Source organism: Carcharhinus amblyrhynchos, chromosome 16 (genome assembly GCF_965287045.1).
Source record: "Carcharhinus amblyrhynchos chromosome 16, sCarAmb.v2.hapA, whole genome shotgun sequence".
NCBI lineage: Eukaryota > Metazoa > Chordata > Chondrichthyes > Carcharhiniformes > Carcharhinidae > Carcharhinus > Carcharhinus amblyrhynchos.
This window is the reverse complement of record NC_137339.1, coordinates 50,585,654-50,598,047: the sequence shown is the minus strand read 5'-3', so window position 1 is coordinate 50,598,047 and position 12,394 is coordinate 50,585,654. Positions and strand designations below refer to the sequence as shown.

Below are 12,394 nucleotides of genomic sequence, written 5' to 3'. Positions count from 1 at the left end.
TAAGACTGCTGTTTTGAACTGCAGTATGTTACTTTCAAACTCAGTTAGAATTTCTACCATATTCTGATCACTCCTTGTTGCAGGATCTCTTGCTGAGATTATTGTTGGTTTATTAATTCCATGATGTCATACCATGAAGCCTTTGTAACATCACCTGATGTCTTCTCCTCAAACCATCATCATCTGTACATGACCAACCTGATTGCTCCAATGTCCTCTTTTTCATCGAATCCCCACAGTGCAGAAAGAGGCCATCCAGGGAGTCACTGAAACAGCGTCCCACTCAGGCCTGTTCCTGTAACCCCACCCATTTACCATGGCTAAAATCTTTGAACTGTGGGAAGAAACTGGAGGAAATCCATGCAGACATCGGGAGAACAGTCACCCAAGGCTGGAATCAAACCTGGGTCCTGATGTTGTGAGGCAGCAGTGTTAACCACTGCCATCCACCCCTACTAGCTCTCCTCCTGTGCTCCAGCTTCTGTAACCTTCAACTCATCAACAAAACTCTCCCGGCGGTATCTGACCTCAAACCAGTGTTTTATTATTCTTGCTTAGGTGTTGTAACTGCCCATTCCCTAACAACTCAAATTTAAAATTCTCACCGATATGTTTGAATTCCTCAATGAGGAATGACTCTACTGCTCTGGCTCACAAGACCTCCACATTTGCCCTTTAATTTTTGGCTTTTTGTATATGCCCAGCCTACTGTGCTTTCAGCAGTTCACACTTTTGACAACCACGCCCTTCTGTTTCTCCATCACTGCTGCCCCCTTTCTTAAAGATTCTTCTTGAAACCCACCTTTGTTCAAATGTCTAGATATGGCATGGTGCCTGCTTTTCCTTACATCGATGCCTCTGTTTTTTTACATTAAGAGCGCTGGATGGATGGAAATTGTTTTGTTTGAATTGATCTTTATAGAAACAAAATGGAAAGTAAAAGAGGAAGAATCCCATTTTGATACGTACGTTGCAGATAACCCCTAAAATAGGAAATTCCATTCTGGTCCTGTTCAATATTCAGTCACTCTGACCCATAGATGGAGTAATATCTGGGAGTGTGTAATAAGCCTGCTCAGAGAGGGGTTGTTCTTGTCCTTGTTACTGGTTCAGCCGACATAAAAAAGACAGCTGATTCTCCCCTGTGTCCTGACGGTCTTTGTGTTCGTTCTGAACATGGAGCTTTGTTTCGCTTGCATGAATATTTACCTGGTCGTGACACACGGCTTGTGAACAGAAATTACCAGCTTTTGGCAGTTTAAAAAACTTGACAGATCGAAGCTGTCTCGGCAACAAAGTCTGTTTGGAAGTCGCGAGGGCAAGGAGTTTGATTCACTGTCAGCTCCCCGGCTTCCCATAACTTCCATTGTTGGTATTTTGCAACATTACAACAGGGAAAGGGTGGGTATGGTGCGTATAAACCCTGAGACCCCGGCTAATCAGATCACCTTTCAGTTGCATTAAAAAAATACTCTAACCTGGCTGGCAGGCGAAAATAGGAGAGTGGTGATAAGAGGGATGGGGTTGAAAAGGTGGAGGAAAAAGGGGGTGATGCTTGAGAAGTGAGGGGATTGAGGGGTTAAAGGGGTGAGTGGCTTGAGGAGCGGTGCAGAGATGTAGGTTTGAAGGATGACAGGATTGAGAACAGTGTTGTGGAGTTGAGATGAGGGCAATTTGAGGAGGGAGGTTGAATGGGTAAAGAAGTTGGGAGGTGGTTGTAGGTTTGGCGGATGATGAGATTAAGATGTGCTAAAAGGGTTGGCACAATCAGAAGTCTCATGACACCAGGTTAAAGTCCAACAGGTTTATTTGGCAGCACAAGCTTTCAGTGTCAGGTGAGTGAGGACTTGTGTTCACAACAGGGCACATATTGGCACAAACTCAATTTACAAGATCATGGTTGGAATGCAAGTCTTTACAGATAATCAAGCTTTAAAGATGTAGACAATGTTAGTGGAGAGAGGCCCAAGCATAAGTTAGAGAGGAGTGTATTGTCTCCAGACAGGACAGTTAGTGAGATTTTGCAAGCCCCTTGTCTTGGGGGTTACAGACAGTGTGACACGAACCCAAGATCCTGGTTGAGGTCATCCTCATGTGTGCAGAACTTGGCTACCAGTCTCTGTTCAGTGATTCTGCATTGTCATGTGTTGTGAAGGCTTCCTTGGAGAATGCTTACCCAAAGATCAGAGGCTGAATGCCCGTGACTGCTGAAGTGTTCCCTGACTGGAAGGGAACACTCTTGCCTGGTGATTGTCCAGCGGTGTTCATTCATCCATTGTTGCAGCGTCTGCATGGTCTCCCCAATGTATCATGTTTCGGGACATCCTTTCCTGCAGCATATCAGGTAGACAACGTTGGCAAGTAAGTACCAGGTACCTGATGGATGATGTTCCCACGTGAGATGATGGCATCCATGTCGATGATCCAGCACGTTTTGCAGAGGTTGCTATGGCAGGGTTGTGCAGTGTTGTGGTCACTGTTCTCCTGAAGGCTGGGTAGTTTGCTGCAAACAATATCTATTTGAGATTGTGCGGTTGTTTGAAGGCAAGAAATGGGAGTGTGGAGATGGCCTTGGCGACATGTTCATCTTCATCAATGACATGTTGAAGGCTCTGGAGAAGATGTTGTAGCTTCTCTGCTCCAGGGAAGTACTGGACAACGAAAGGTACTCTGTCCGCCATGTCCCGTGTTTGTCTTCTGAGGCAGTCGGTGTGGTTTTTCACTGTGGCACCTTGGAACTGTTGATCGATGAGTTAAGCGTTATATCCTGTTCTTATGACGGCATCTTTCAGGATCTGGAGGTGTCTTTGTGATCCTCCTCACCTGAGCAGATCCTGTGTGTACAGAGGGAGTCCATAGGGGATGGCTTCTTTCACATGTTTAGCGTGGAAGCTGGTGAAGTGGAGCACCATGAGGTTATCCATGTGCATGCGGTACAGTGAAGTGCTGAGGCGACTGTCCTTGATGGAGATGCATGTATCCAAGAATGCAACTGGTCCTGGAGAGTATTCCATGGTATGATGATGGGTTGGAACTTGTAGATGTCATCAATGATTCATTGTTTCAATGATTGTTCGCCATGAGTCCAAAGGAAGAAAATGTCCATGTATCTAGTGTATAGCTTCGATTGAAGCTCCTGTGCAGTGAAGAGGTCTCATTCGAACCTGTGCATAAAGATGTTGGCATATTGAGGTGTGAATTTGGTCCCCATGGCTGTTCTGACCTCCTCAGAAGACAAACACGGGACACGGTGGACAGAGTACCCTTCGTCGTCCAGTACTTCCCCGAAGCAGAGAAACTACGACATTTCTCCAGAGCCTTCAACATGTCATCGATGAAGACGAACATCTCCACACTCCCACTTCTTGCCTTCAAACAACCGCACAACCTCAAACAGACCATTGTCCGCAGCAAACTACCTAGCCTCCAGAACAGTGACCACGACACCACACAACCCGCCACAGTAACCTCCTGTGAGACATGCCGGATCGTCGACACAGGTGCTATCATCTCACATGAGAACACCATCCATCAGTAACACGGTACATACTCTTGCAACTTGGTCAATGTTGTCTTCCTACACTGCATGAAAGGATGTCCCGAGACATGGTATGTTGGGGAGACTGTGCACACGCTATGACAACGGATGAATGAACACCGCTCGGCAATTACCAGACAGGAGCGTTCTCTTCTAGTCGGGGAACACTTCAGCAGTCACAGGCATTCAGCCTCTGATCTTTGGGTAAATGTTTTCCAAGGCGGCCTTCATGACACACAACAACGCAGAATCACTGAACAGAGACTGATAGCCAAGTTCCACACACGAGGACGGCCTCAACCGGGATCTTGGGTTCATGTCACACTATCTGTAACCCCACGATTTGTCTGGGCTTGCAAAATCTCTAACTGTCCTGGCTGGAGACAATACACACCTCTTTAATTTGTGCTTGGCCCTCACTCCACTCAATTATCTGTACCTTTAAGACTTGATTACCTGTAAAGACTGGCATTCCAACCATTATTTTGTAAATTGAGTTTGTGTCTGTATATGCCCTGTTTGTGAACACCAAGTCCTCACTCACCTGATGAAGGAACAAGACTCCAAAAGCTAGTGCTGCCACATAAACCTGTTGGACTTTAACCTGGTGTAGTGAAACTTCTTACTGTGCTTACCCCAATCCAACGCTGCCAGCTCCAAATCGTACTTAAAGATGTTGAGCAGAGGGTTGAGATAAGAGGATGAATTGAGGGGGTGACATGGGTTGAGGAGGAGTGTGTTGAGAGGGGAATTGAGATGGGTGGGGAGAAGAGCAGTGGGTTGACTAGGTGAGGGAAGTTTGGGATGGAGAATGTGGAGGTGTTTGGGATGTCTGCGGCAGGGGAGAAAAGGCTTCTTCTGGAGACCTTTGACATAGTTCCTGAGAGCCACCATTACTCTCCTCAGGCCTCTAATACTGCAATCAGGTTCCAATTACATTAAAAGAGTAGGTTAGGACTGAGATATGTTGGGAAGTTAACAGCACTAAAGAGGGTAGTTTACTGCCCATATTTCACTTGCTGCACTGTCTAATTGTTCTTCTGGAGAGTTAAAAAGTCAAAGCACTGTGTTTAAATTTCCACAGAAAAGACAACAATGGGATTGTTTTCATAGAAACTTTGCAGAGCTGACCTCACTGCATTATGCAGAATAGATGGGGGGAAAAATAACTTTTGTGGGGGGTGTTGGGTGCCCACTTATGCTTAGAACATAGAACATTACAGCGCAGAACAGGCCCTTCGGCCCACGATGTTGCGCCGACCAGTTAAAAAACAATGACCCTCTAACCTAAACCAATCCCTTTTTGTCCATAAACCTATCCACGGATCTCTTAAATGCCCCCAAACTAGGTGCATTTACAACTGCAGCAGGCAGGGCATTCCAATCCCTCACCACCCTCTGGGTAAAGAACCTACCCCTGACATCCGTCCTATAACTACCCCCCCCTTAATTTAAAGCCATGCCCCCTCGTGCTAGCTTTCTCCATCCGAGGAAAAAGGCTATCACTATCCACCCTATCTAAACCTCTAATCATCTTATATGTTTCAATAAGATCCCCTCTTAGCCGCCTTCTTTCTAGCGAAAACAACCCCAAATCCCTCAGTCTCTCCTCATAGGACCTCCCCTCCATACCAGGCAACATCCTGGTAAACCTCCTCTGCACCCTCTCCAAAGCCTCCACATCCTTCCTATAATGTGGGGACCAGAACTGCGCACAATACTCCAAGTGCGGCCGCACCAGAGTTGTGTACAGTTGCAACATGACGCTGCGACTCCTAAATTCAATCCCCCTACCAATAAACGCCAAGACACCGTATGCGTTCTTAACAACCTTATCTACTTGATTCCCACCTACTTAATCATGTCTACTTTCCAAAAGCTTTGCACAAGCTGTTTTATGAGGTTTGTGGGGATGTTTTGATGTCCCATCGAAGAATTACTGGGGTTGCTGGTCCCTGCAGAGGGGCAGCGACGGATTTGCTGGTCCCAGTAGGCTGGCAGTGGCAGTTTGCTGTTTGTGCAGGGGAGGCAGTGGCGGGGTTGCTGCTCCCAGCAGGGTGGCAGCGGCGGAGTTGCTTGTCCAAGCAGGATGGCAGCGGCAGAGTTGCTGGTCCCAGCAGGAGGTGGTGGGGGGGGAGGTGATGGAACGCGGTTTGCTGGTCCCAGCAGGAGTGGGGGGAGGTTGCTGGTCCCAGTAGGAAGTGGGGGAGAGGGGGGGGGGGGATTGCTGGTCCCAACGGTGGGCGCGGCGGGGGGGCAGCAGCAGCAGCGGGGTTGCTATTCCCAACCCGGGGAGGCAGTGGTAAGGTTGCTGGTCCCAGCGGCGGGGTTGCTGGTCCCAGCAGAGGGAAGGGATGGTGTTGCTGACAAGCTGTACAGCTCTACCATTCTGGCAACAACTAATGATTGGCTATCCTTTCTTGCAGCAAAGATGAATAGGGACTTAAAATATTGGAAGGAAGCAGCTACTGTGATCTTGGCTTCAGGCGTCCGAAATCGCTTTGTGAATAAAAATGCCACCAGTACACAGACCTGTCGACCTCCACTTCCGGTGTCTAAACAAGAGAGAAATTTGACTCATTCATGGTTGGAGAATTTTGTGTTCGATTATACTGTACTTATGTTACAGCGGAGTGCAAAAAGCAGTTTCTTGCCTCATGCTCAGGTGTTCCCGGGTGGTACTGCCAACCCATCTGACTTTTCCAATGAGTGGATCCAGATATTCCAGCCATTTTGTGAGCCACCTAACTTTAAACTAGGTACAGTTGGGGAAACTGCCAAGAGACCTCCAATCCTTGCAATGGATAGGAGAAAGTTGGGTTCTGAAATTCCTGGGGAGGTAGCTTTCCGTCTTTGTGCCATTAGGGAAACATTTGAAGAATCAGGGATTCTCCTTGTGAAGCCAAATGACCCTGAGAAATGTTTGAAAAGGCAGGGGACCATAAAACTTACACAGTATGATCAAAAGGAGCTAGCTAATTGGAGGCTACTTGTACAAAAAGATGCAGCAAATTTTATAAAATTGTGCAGAGAGCTAGACTGTATACCAAATATTTGGGCATTGAAGGAGTGGAGTAATTGGCTAACCCCCACTCACCCGGGGGGAAAGAGATTTGATACTGTGTTCTTCATCTGTTGTTTGGAAGAGATTCCTTTTACACTACAGGATGGTTATGAAACTGTGCTGTACAACTGGATGTTCCCTTCTGATTTTATTCAGGGCTGCGGTTCAGGGAAATTCTTTATCCCTCCTCCCCAGTGGTATGAGCTGGGCAGACTCTGCCAATTCCTCTATCTTCAAGATCTGCAACAGTTCAGTCAAGACCGTGAACTGGAAGGTTGTGAGCGTTGGTTTCCAGTTTATCTAGTTGCCTCTGATGGCCTTGCACATCTGTATCCTGGGGATGAACTTTATCCAGAGGATCCAGATTACACAGGGACAAAGGGGAAGAACATCAGTTCCACAAAAACTCTGCAACAATTGAGGCTGGAGGTTACCAGACTGCACCGGAAAGAAGTCAGAGATCAGTATACTACTCTGTATGTGAATATTGAGCCCCGGTATAAACATGTCCATCCAATAATGATGAACATTCAACTCAGCAGTCATCTGTGAATTGCCTGATGAAATAAATGAGTGTTCTTGAAAATTATCAGTTTATTTTTCAATGTTTTCATGAATAAACCTGGTGTTGTCAGACTTTTTACTTCATGAATGGAACCATGAAAGTAACAATATAAAAAAAAATCAAACATGTGCTCTTAACAAGGCCAAGTTACAATGGTTCCACAAATTTGCACCTCTTAATCCAGCAATTCAGTGGGAATGTGGAGTATCCAGAGAAGCAATTTCCTCAGAATATCAAATGGTTGGGAGAACGCTCAACAGAGGATATTCACAGGTATCTGGAGGCAGTAACAGGGAAGAATAAGTGGTAGTAATAATGAACTAGAGCTCTGTTGAGGTGCAATTTGTTTGACTTCTATTTGTCAACAACCTCTAAATATGGTCCCAATGCCTCAGGAATCTAAGGACCTCCCTCCTACACTATTTCTCTATTCACACATTCATGTGCCATTTGGTCTGTCCTCGTAGGGCAGTTTGCTTGTGCTTTTGGGGAGAGTTTAAACTAACTTGAACAGGGAAAGGTAACGGAGATGTTGCCTTGGAAAGAAGAAACCATTTTCACACAAGGACTGGAAGAGACAGATGAAACTATAAGAAGGAATAGTAAGAGTTGTGTGAAGTCAAATGAAGAGATAATGTTATAGAGTCTAAATTAAGTTGACAGTATTTGCTTGCAAATGTACAAAACATGATAAATAATGTTGGTGAGCTGCAGGCACACGGGAATCTGATTGATCCAGAGTGTCCAGGATAGGAAAGGAGGAGGGATGGCTGTGCTAATTCAGAAAAATATTACAGTGCTGGAAAGACGATGTCCTGGATGGTCAAGGACAGCTGTTGTGTGGTCAAGAGTTAAGAAACAATACAGTTGCCATTATACTTGGGGCTGTTTTCTGTAGGCCACTAACAAATGGGTAAGTATTGTGCAAATTTGTAAGGAAATTACATAGAGTAGTGATATTGGGGACTTTGTCCTAGTATAGACTGGGATAGAAATAATGCAAAGGGCAGAAAGTTTCTGAACTGTTTATCGAGGAAAGTTTCTTGATTAGTATTTTGCTGACTAGAGAGGTGTTGCTGGCGCTTGGAATTGATTTGATTTTGATTTATTATTGACAACGTGTATTGGTATACAGTAAAAAGTATTGTTTCTTGCACGTTATACTGACAAAACATACCATTCATAGAGTACATAGGGGAGAAGGAAAGAGAGGGTGCAGAATATAGTGTTACAGTCGCAGCTATGGTGTAGAGAAAGATTAACTTAGTATAAGGTAAGTCTGTTCAAAAGTCTGGTAGCAGCAGGGAAGAAGTTTTTCTTGATTTGGTTGGTACGTGATCTCAGATATTTTTATCTTTTTCCTGATGGAAGAACATAGAACACTACAGCACAAACAGGCCCTTCGGCCCACTAGTTGCACCAATCACTTCTATACCTACTAAGCCATAGACCTATCTATAACCCCCAATCCCATTAGATCCCATATACTCATCCAGAAGTCTTTTAAAAGACCCCAGCGAGTTCGCCTCCACCACCACCCCCCTCTGAGTGAAAAACTTACCCCTAACATCTCCTCTGTACTTGCTTCCCTGCACCTTAAATCTGTGTCCTCTCATAGTGACCATTTCAGCCGTGGGAAATAGCCTCTGAGAATCCACCCTATCCCACAAGAAGTTGGAAGAGACTATGCACGGGGTGCATGTGGTCCTTGGTTATGCTGAGTGCTTTACTGAGGCAGCGGGAAGTGGAGACAGAGTCAATGAATGGGAGGTTGGTTTGCACGATGGACTGGGCTATGTTCACAACCCTTTGTAGTTTCTTGTGATCTTGGTCAGAGCTTGATATTCATCCTGCTGTGATATATCTGGAAAGGACACTTTCTACATAGACTCTCACCAATTTTTACAGATGCAAAGCAGATATGCTGAATTTCCTTAGCCTCCTGACAGAGTAAGAGGTGTTGTTCGGCTTCCTTAACTATAGAGTTGGCGTGGAAGGACTAGGACAGGTGAACTGGACACCTAGGAGCTTTAAGCTGGTGACCATTTCCACTTCATCCCCGTTGATATAGTCAGGGGCATGTCCTCCAATATGCTTCCTGCAGTCGAAGACTGTCTCCTTTGTTTTACTGACATTGAGGGAGAAATTATTGTCATCACATCATTTCACCAGATTCTCTATCTCTTTCCTGTACTCCGTCTCATCATTGTTTGAGATCCAACTCACCACAGTGGTGTCATAAGCAAACTTGAAAATGGAGATGGAGCGGAATTTGGCCACACAGTCCTAAGTATATAAGGAGTATAATAAGGGGCTGAGGACACAGCTTTGCAGGGCACCGTTGTTGAAGATAATCATGGAGGAGGTTGCATACGAGGTGGGTCAAGAGCATCAAGTGTAAATGGGAAAATTATAAAGGAACAGAGATCACAGAATTGTCAGATTTAGATTAGCTATGGAAAAGGACAAATTGTTAATCAGAGGAGGACTAATTCTAGTTTAGTGAGAATGGACCAATCCCAGATAAACTGGGATAGGTCCACAAGTGGGCGGGAACATTCCCAGATAAACTGGGATAGATCCACGAGTGGGTGGAAACATTCAGGGAGTAGGCGTGGAACTCAGCATCAAGAGTTTCCAATGGACAGCGAATGAAAGATTGGTTGACATAACTCATGGAACAAAGGATGCCTTTAAAGAACAGATGTTTTGGGTACGGTTGAGGTACATTCACATAAGGGAGAGTGATAGTAAAAGTAAAGCCACAGCACCATGGATGATGAAAGGTTTGGATAGTAAGATGAAACAGAAAAAAGTGTATGATGGATGTCCTAAGCAACTAGGCCCAACATAAAACTGGACACACTAAATTTACACAGCTAAACAGCTTCTGCAAGCAAGGCCTGATGGAATTTAAACAGGCAAAGGTTACCACATAGAAATTAGATGGATGGCGAGGTGGCCCTGTGGTTAAGACAATGGACTGCTAATCCGTTGTGTTTTGCATAAGTGGGTTCGAATACCATCCTCGTCAGAATTGCATTTGTGGGTGACATGGTAGCACAGTGGTTAGTACTACAGCTTCACAGCGCCAAGGACCCGGGTTTGATTTCTGGCTTGGGTCACTGTGGAGTTTGCACATTCTCCCCATGTCTGTGGGTTTTCTCTGTGTGCTCTGGATTCCTCCCACATTTTGAAAGTTGTGCTGGTTAGATGTATTGACCCAAACAGGTGCCGGACTGTGGTGACTAGGGGAATTTGACAGTAACTTCATTGTAGTGTTAATGTTAGCCTTACTTGTGACTAACAAACTTCAAAAAAGGAGTAAGCCATTCAGCCCTTTGAGCCGTTTCTGCCATTCATTTTGATCATGGCTCATCCCTCTTCCCCTCATATCTCTTGATCCCTTTAGCCCCAAGAACTATACCTAATTTCTTCTTGAAATCAGGCAACGTTTTGGCCTCAACTACTTTTTGTAGTACTGAATTCCACATATTGCTCACCTCCCTGTGTGAAGAAATTTCTCCTCATCTCAGTTCTAAAAGTCTTATCCTCAAACGATACCCCAAGTTCTGAACTTCTCCAGCATTGGGAACATTGTTTCTGAATCTACCCTGCCCAACCCTGTTAGAATTTTATAAGTTTCTATAGCATCTCCACTCATTCTTCTAAGTTCCAATGAATATAATCCTAACTGACTTAGTCTCTCCTCATATGACAGACCAGCCATCCCAGGATTCAGCCTGGTAAACCTTCTCTGTACTCACTTTATAGCAAAGATAGCCTTCCTCAGATAAGGACAACAAAACTGCACACAATACTGCAGGTGTGCCCTTACCAACGCCTATATAACTGCAGCAAAACTTCCCCATCCCTATACTCAAATCCTCTGGCTATGAAGGCCAACATACCATTTGTCTTTATTGTCAGCTGTAACTGTGTGCTTACTTTCAGCGACTGAAGCATGACGACACAAAGGTTTCGCTGAGTATCCATCTCTCTCAATTTACACCCATTCAAGTAATAATCTGTCTTCTTACTATTGTTATCAAAGTGGATAAACATTTATCAGCATTAAATTGCATCTGCCATGCATATGCCCACTCACACTCAACCTGTCCAAATCACACTGAAGCATCTCTGCATCCTCCTCACAGCTCACCTTCCCACCCAACTTTGTATCATCTGCAAATTTGCAGAACCCCACTAGTCACTGACTGCCAATCAGAAAAATACCCATTTATGCCAATTCTTTGCTTCCTATCTGCTAACCAGCTTTCTATCCATCTCAAGACATTATGTGCTTTAAATTTACATAGTAATCTGTTTTGTGAGACCTTGTCAAAAGCCTTTGAAATCTAAATAAACCAAATCCACTGGTTCTCCACAGTCAACTCTATTAGTTACATCCTCAAAAAAGTCCAATAGATTCGTAAAGCATGATTTTCCTTTTGTAAATCCATTCTGGCTTTGATTATACCAGTGCCTTCCAAATGCTGAGTTCTGAAATCCTTGATGATGGATTCTCGCCACTTCTCCAGTACCGACATTAGGCTCACTCGTCTATAGTTCCTGTTTTCTCTTACCTCCCTTTTTGAATAGCGGGCTTACATTAGCTACCCTCCAATTTGTAGGAACTACTCCAAAGTCAAAGAATATTGGAAAATAACCACCAATGGATCTATTATTTCCAGGGCCACTTCCTTAAGTACACAGGATGAAGATTATCAGGACCTGGAGATTATTCTACCTTCAATCCCATCAATTTCCTCATAACCATGTCTCTACTAATGCTGATTTCCTTCAGCTCCTCACTAAAACTTGTTTCTCTCAGAACTTCTGGTACATTTATTCATGTCTTCCTTCGTGAAGACAGAAGAAAAATAAAATTTAATTCTTCAGCCATTTCTTTATTCCCCATTATGAATTCTCCTGTTTCTTTGTCTGTAAGGGGCCTACATTCATTTTTGTTAATCATTTTCTCTTTACATAGCTATAGAAACTTTTACAGTCATGGATCAAAAGCCAACAGGGATCAGCCAGACCTGCTTTTCATACTGAACAGACCTTAACAGTGGGAGAGTCATTTTGACCCAAAATCTATCAAGAGCTACTCACCCAGTACAGTAGACAGCCAGATGCCCTGGCACCTTGGATACATCTGAGAAATGGGGTATGGATGACATGGCCTAACATCACTGGGTGATGTGACCCCTCCCTGTGAATC

At 44.6% G+C, this 12,394-nt stretch overlaps 1 protein-coding gene across 2 annotated transcripts; it reads left to right on the top strand.

The window, feature by feature from the left end:
- Window positions 1–1,136: 1,136 nt before the first annotated feature.
- LOC145353731 (acyl-coenzyme A diphosphatase NUDT19-like) lies at window positions 1,137–7,188 on the top strand. Of its 2 annotated transcripts, none has more exons than XM_080204500.1 (2): window positions 1,137–1,368; window positions 5,965–7,188. In XM_080204500.1, exon 2 carries the CDS (start codon window positions 5,970–5,972, stop codon window positions 7,152–7,154), a length of 1,185 nt encoding a protein of 394 aa, XP_080060626.1. In that variant the 5' UTR covers window positions 1,137–1,368; window positions 5,965–5,969; the 3' UTR covers window positions 7,155–7,188. The 2 variants fall into 2 exon arrangements, with proteins under 2 accessions (XP_080060626.1, XP_080060625.1); XM_080204499.1 differs by having other exon boundaries at window positions 1,137–1,401.
- Window positions 7,189–12,394: the final 5,206 nt, after the last annotated feature.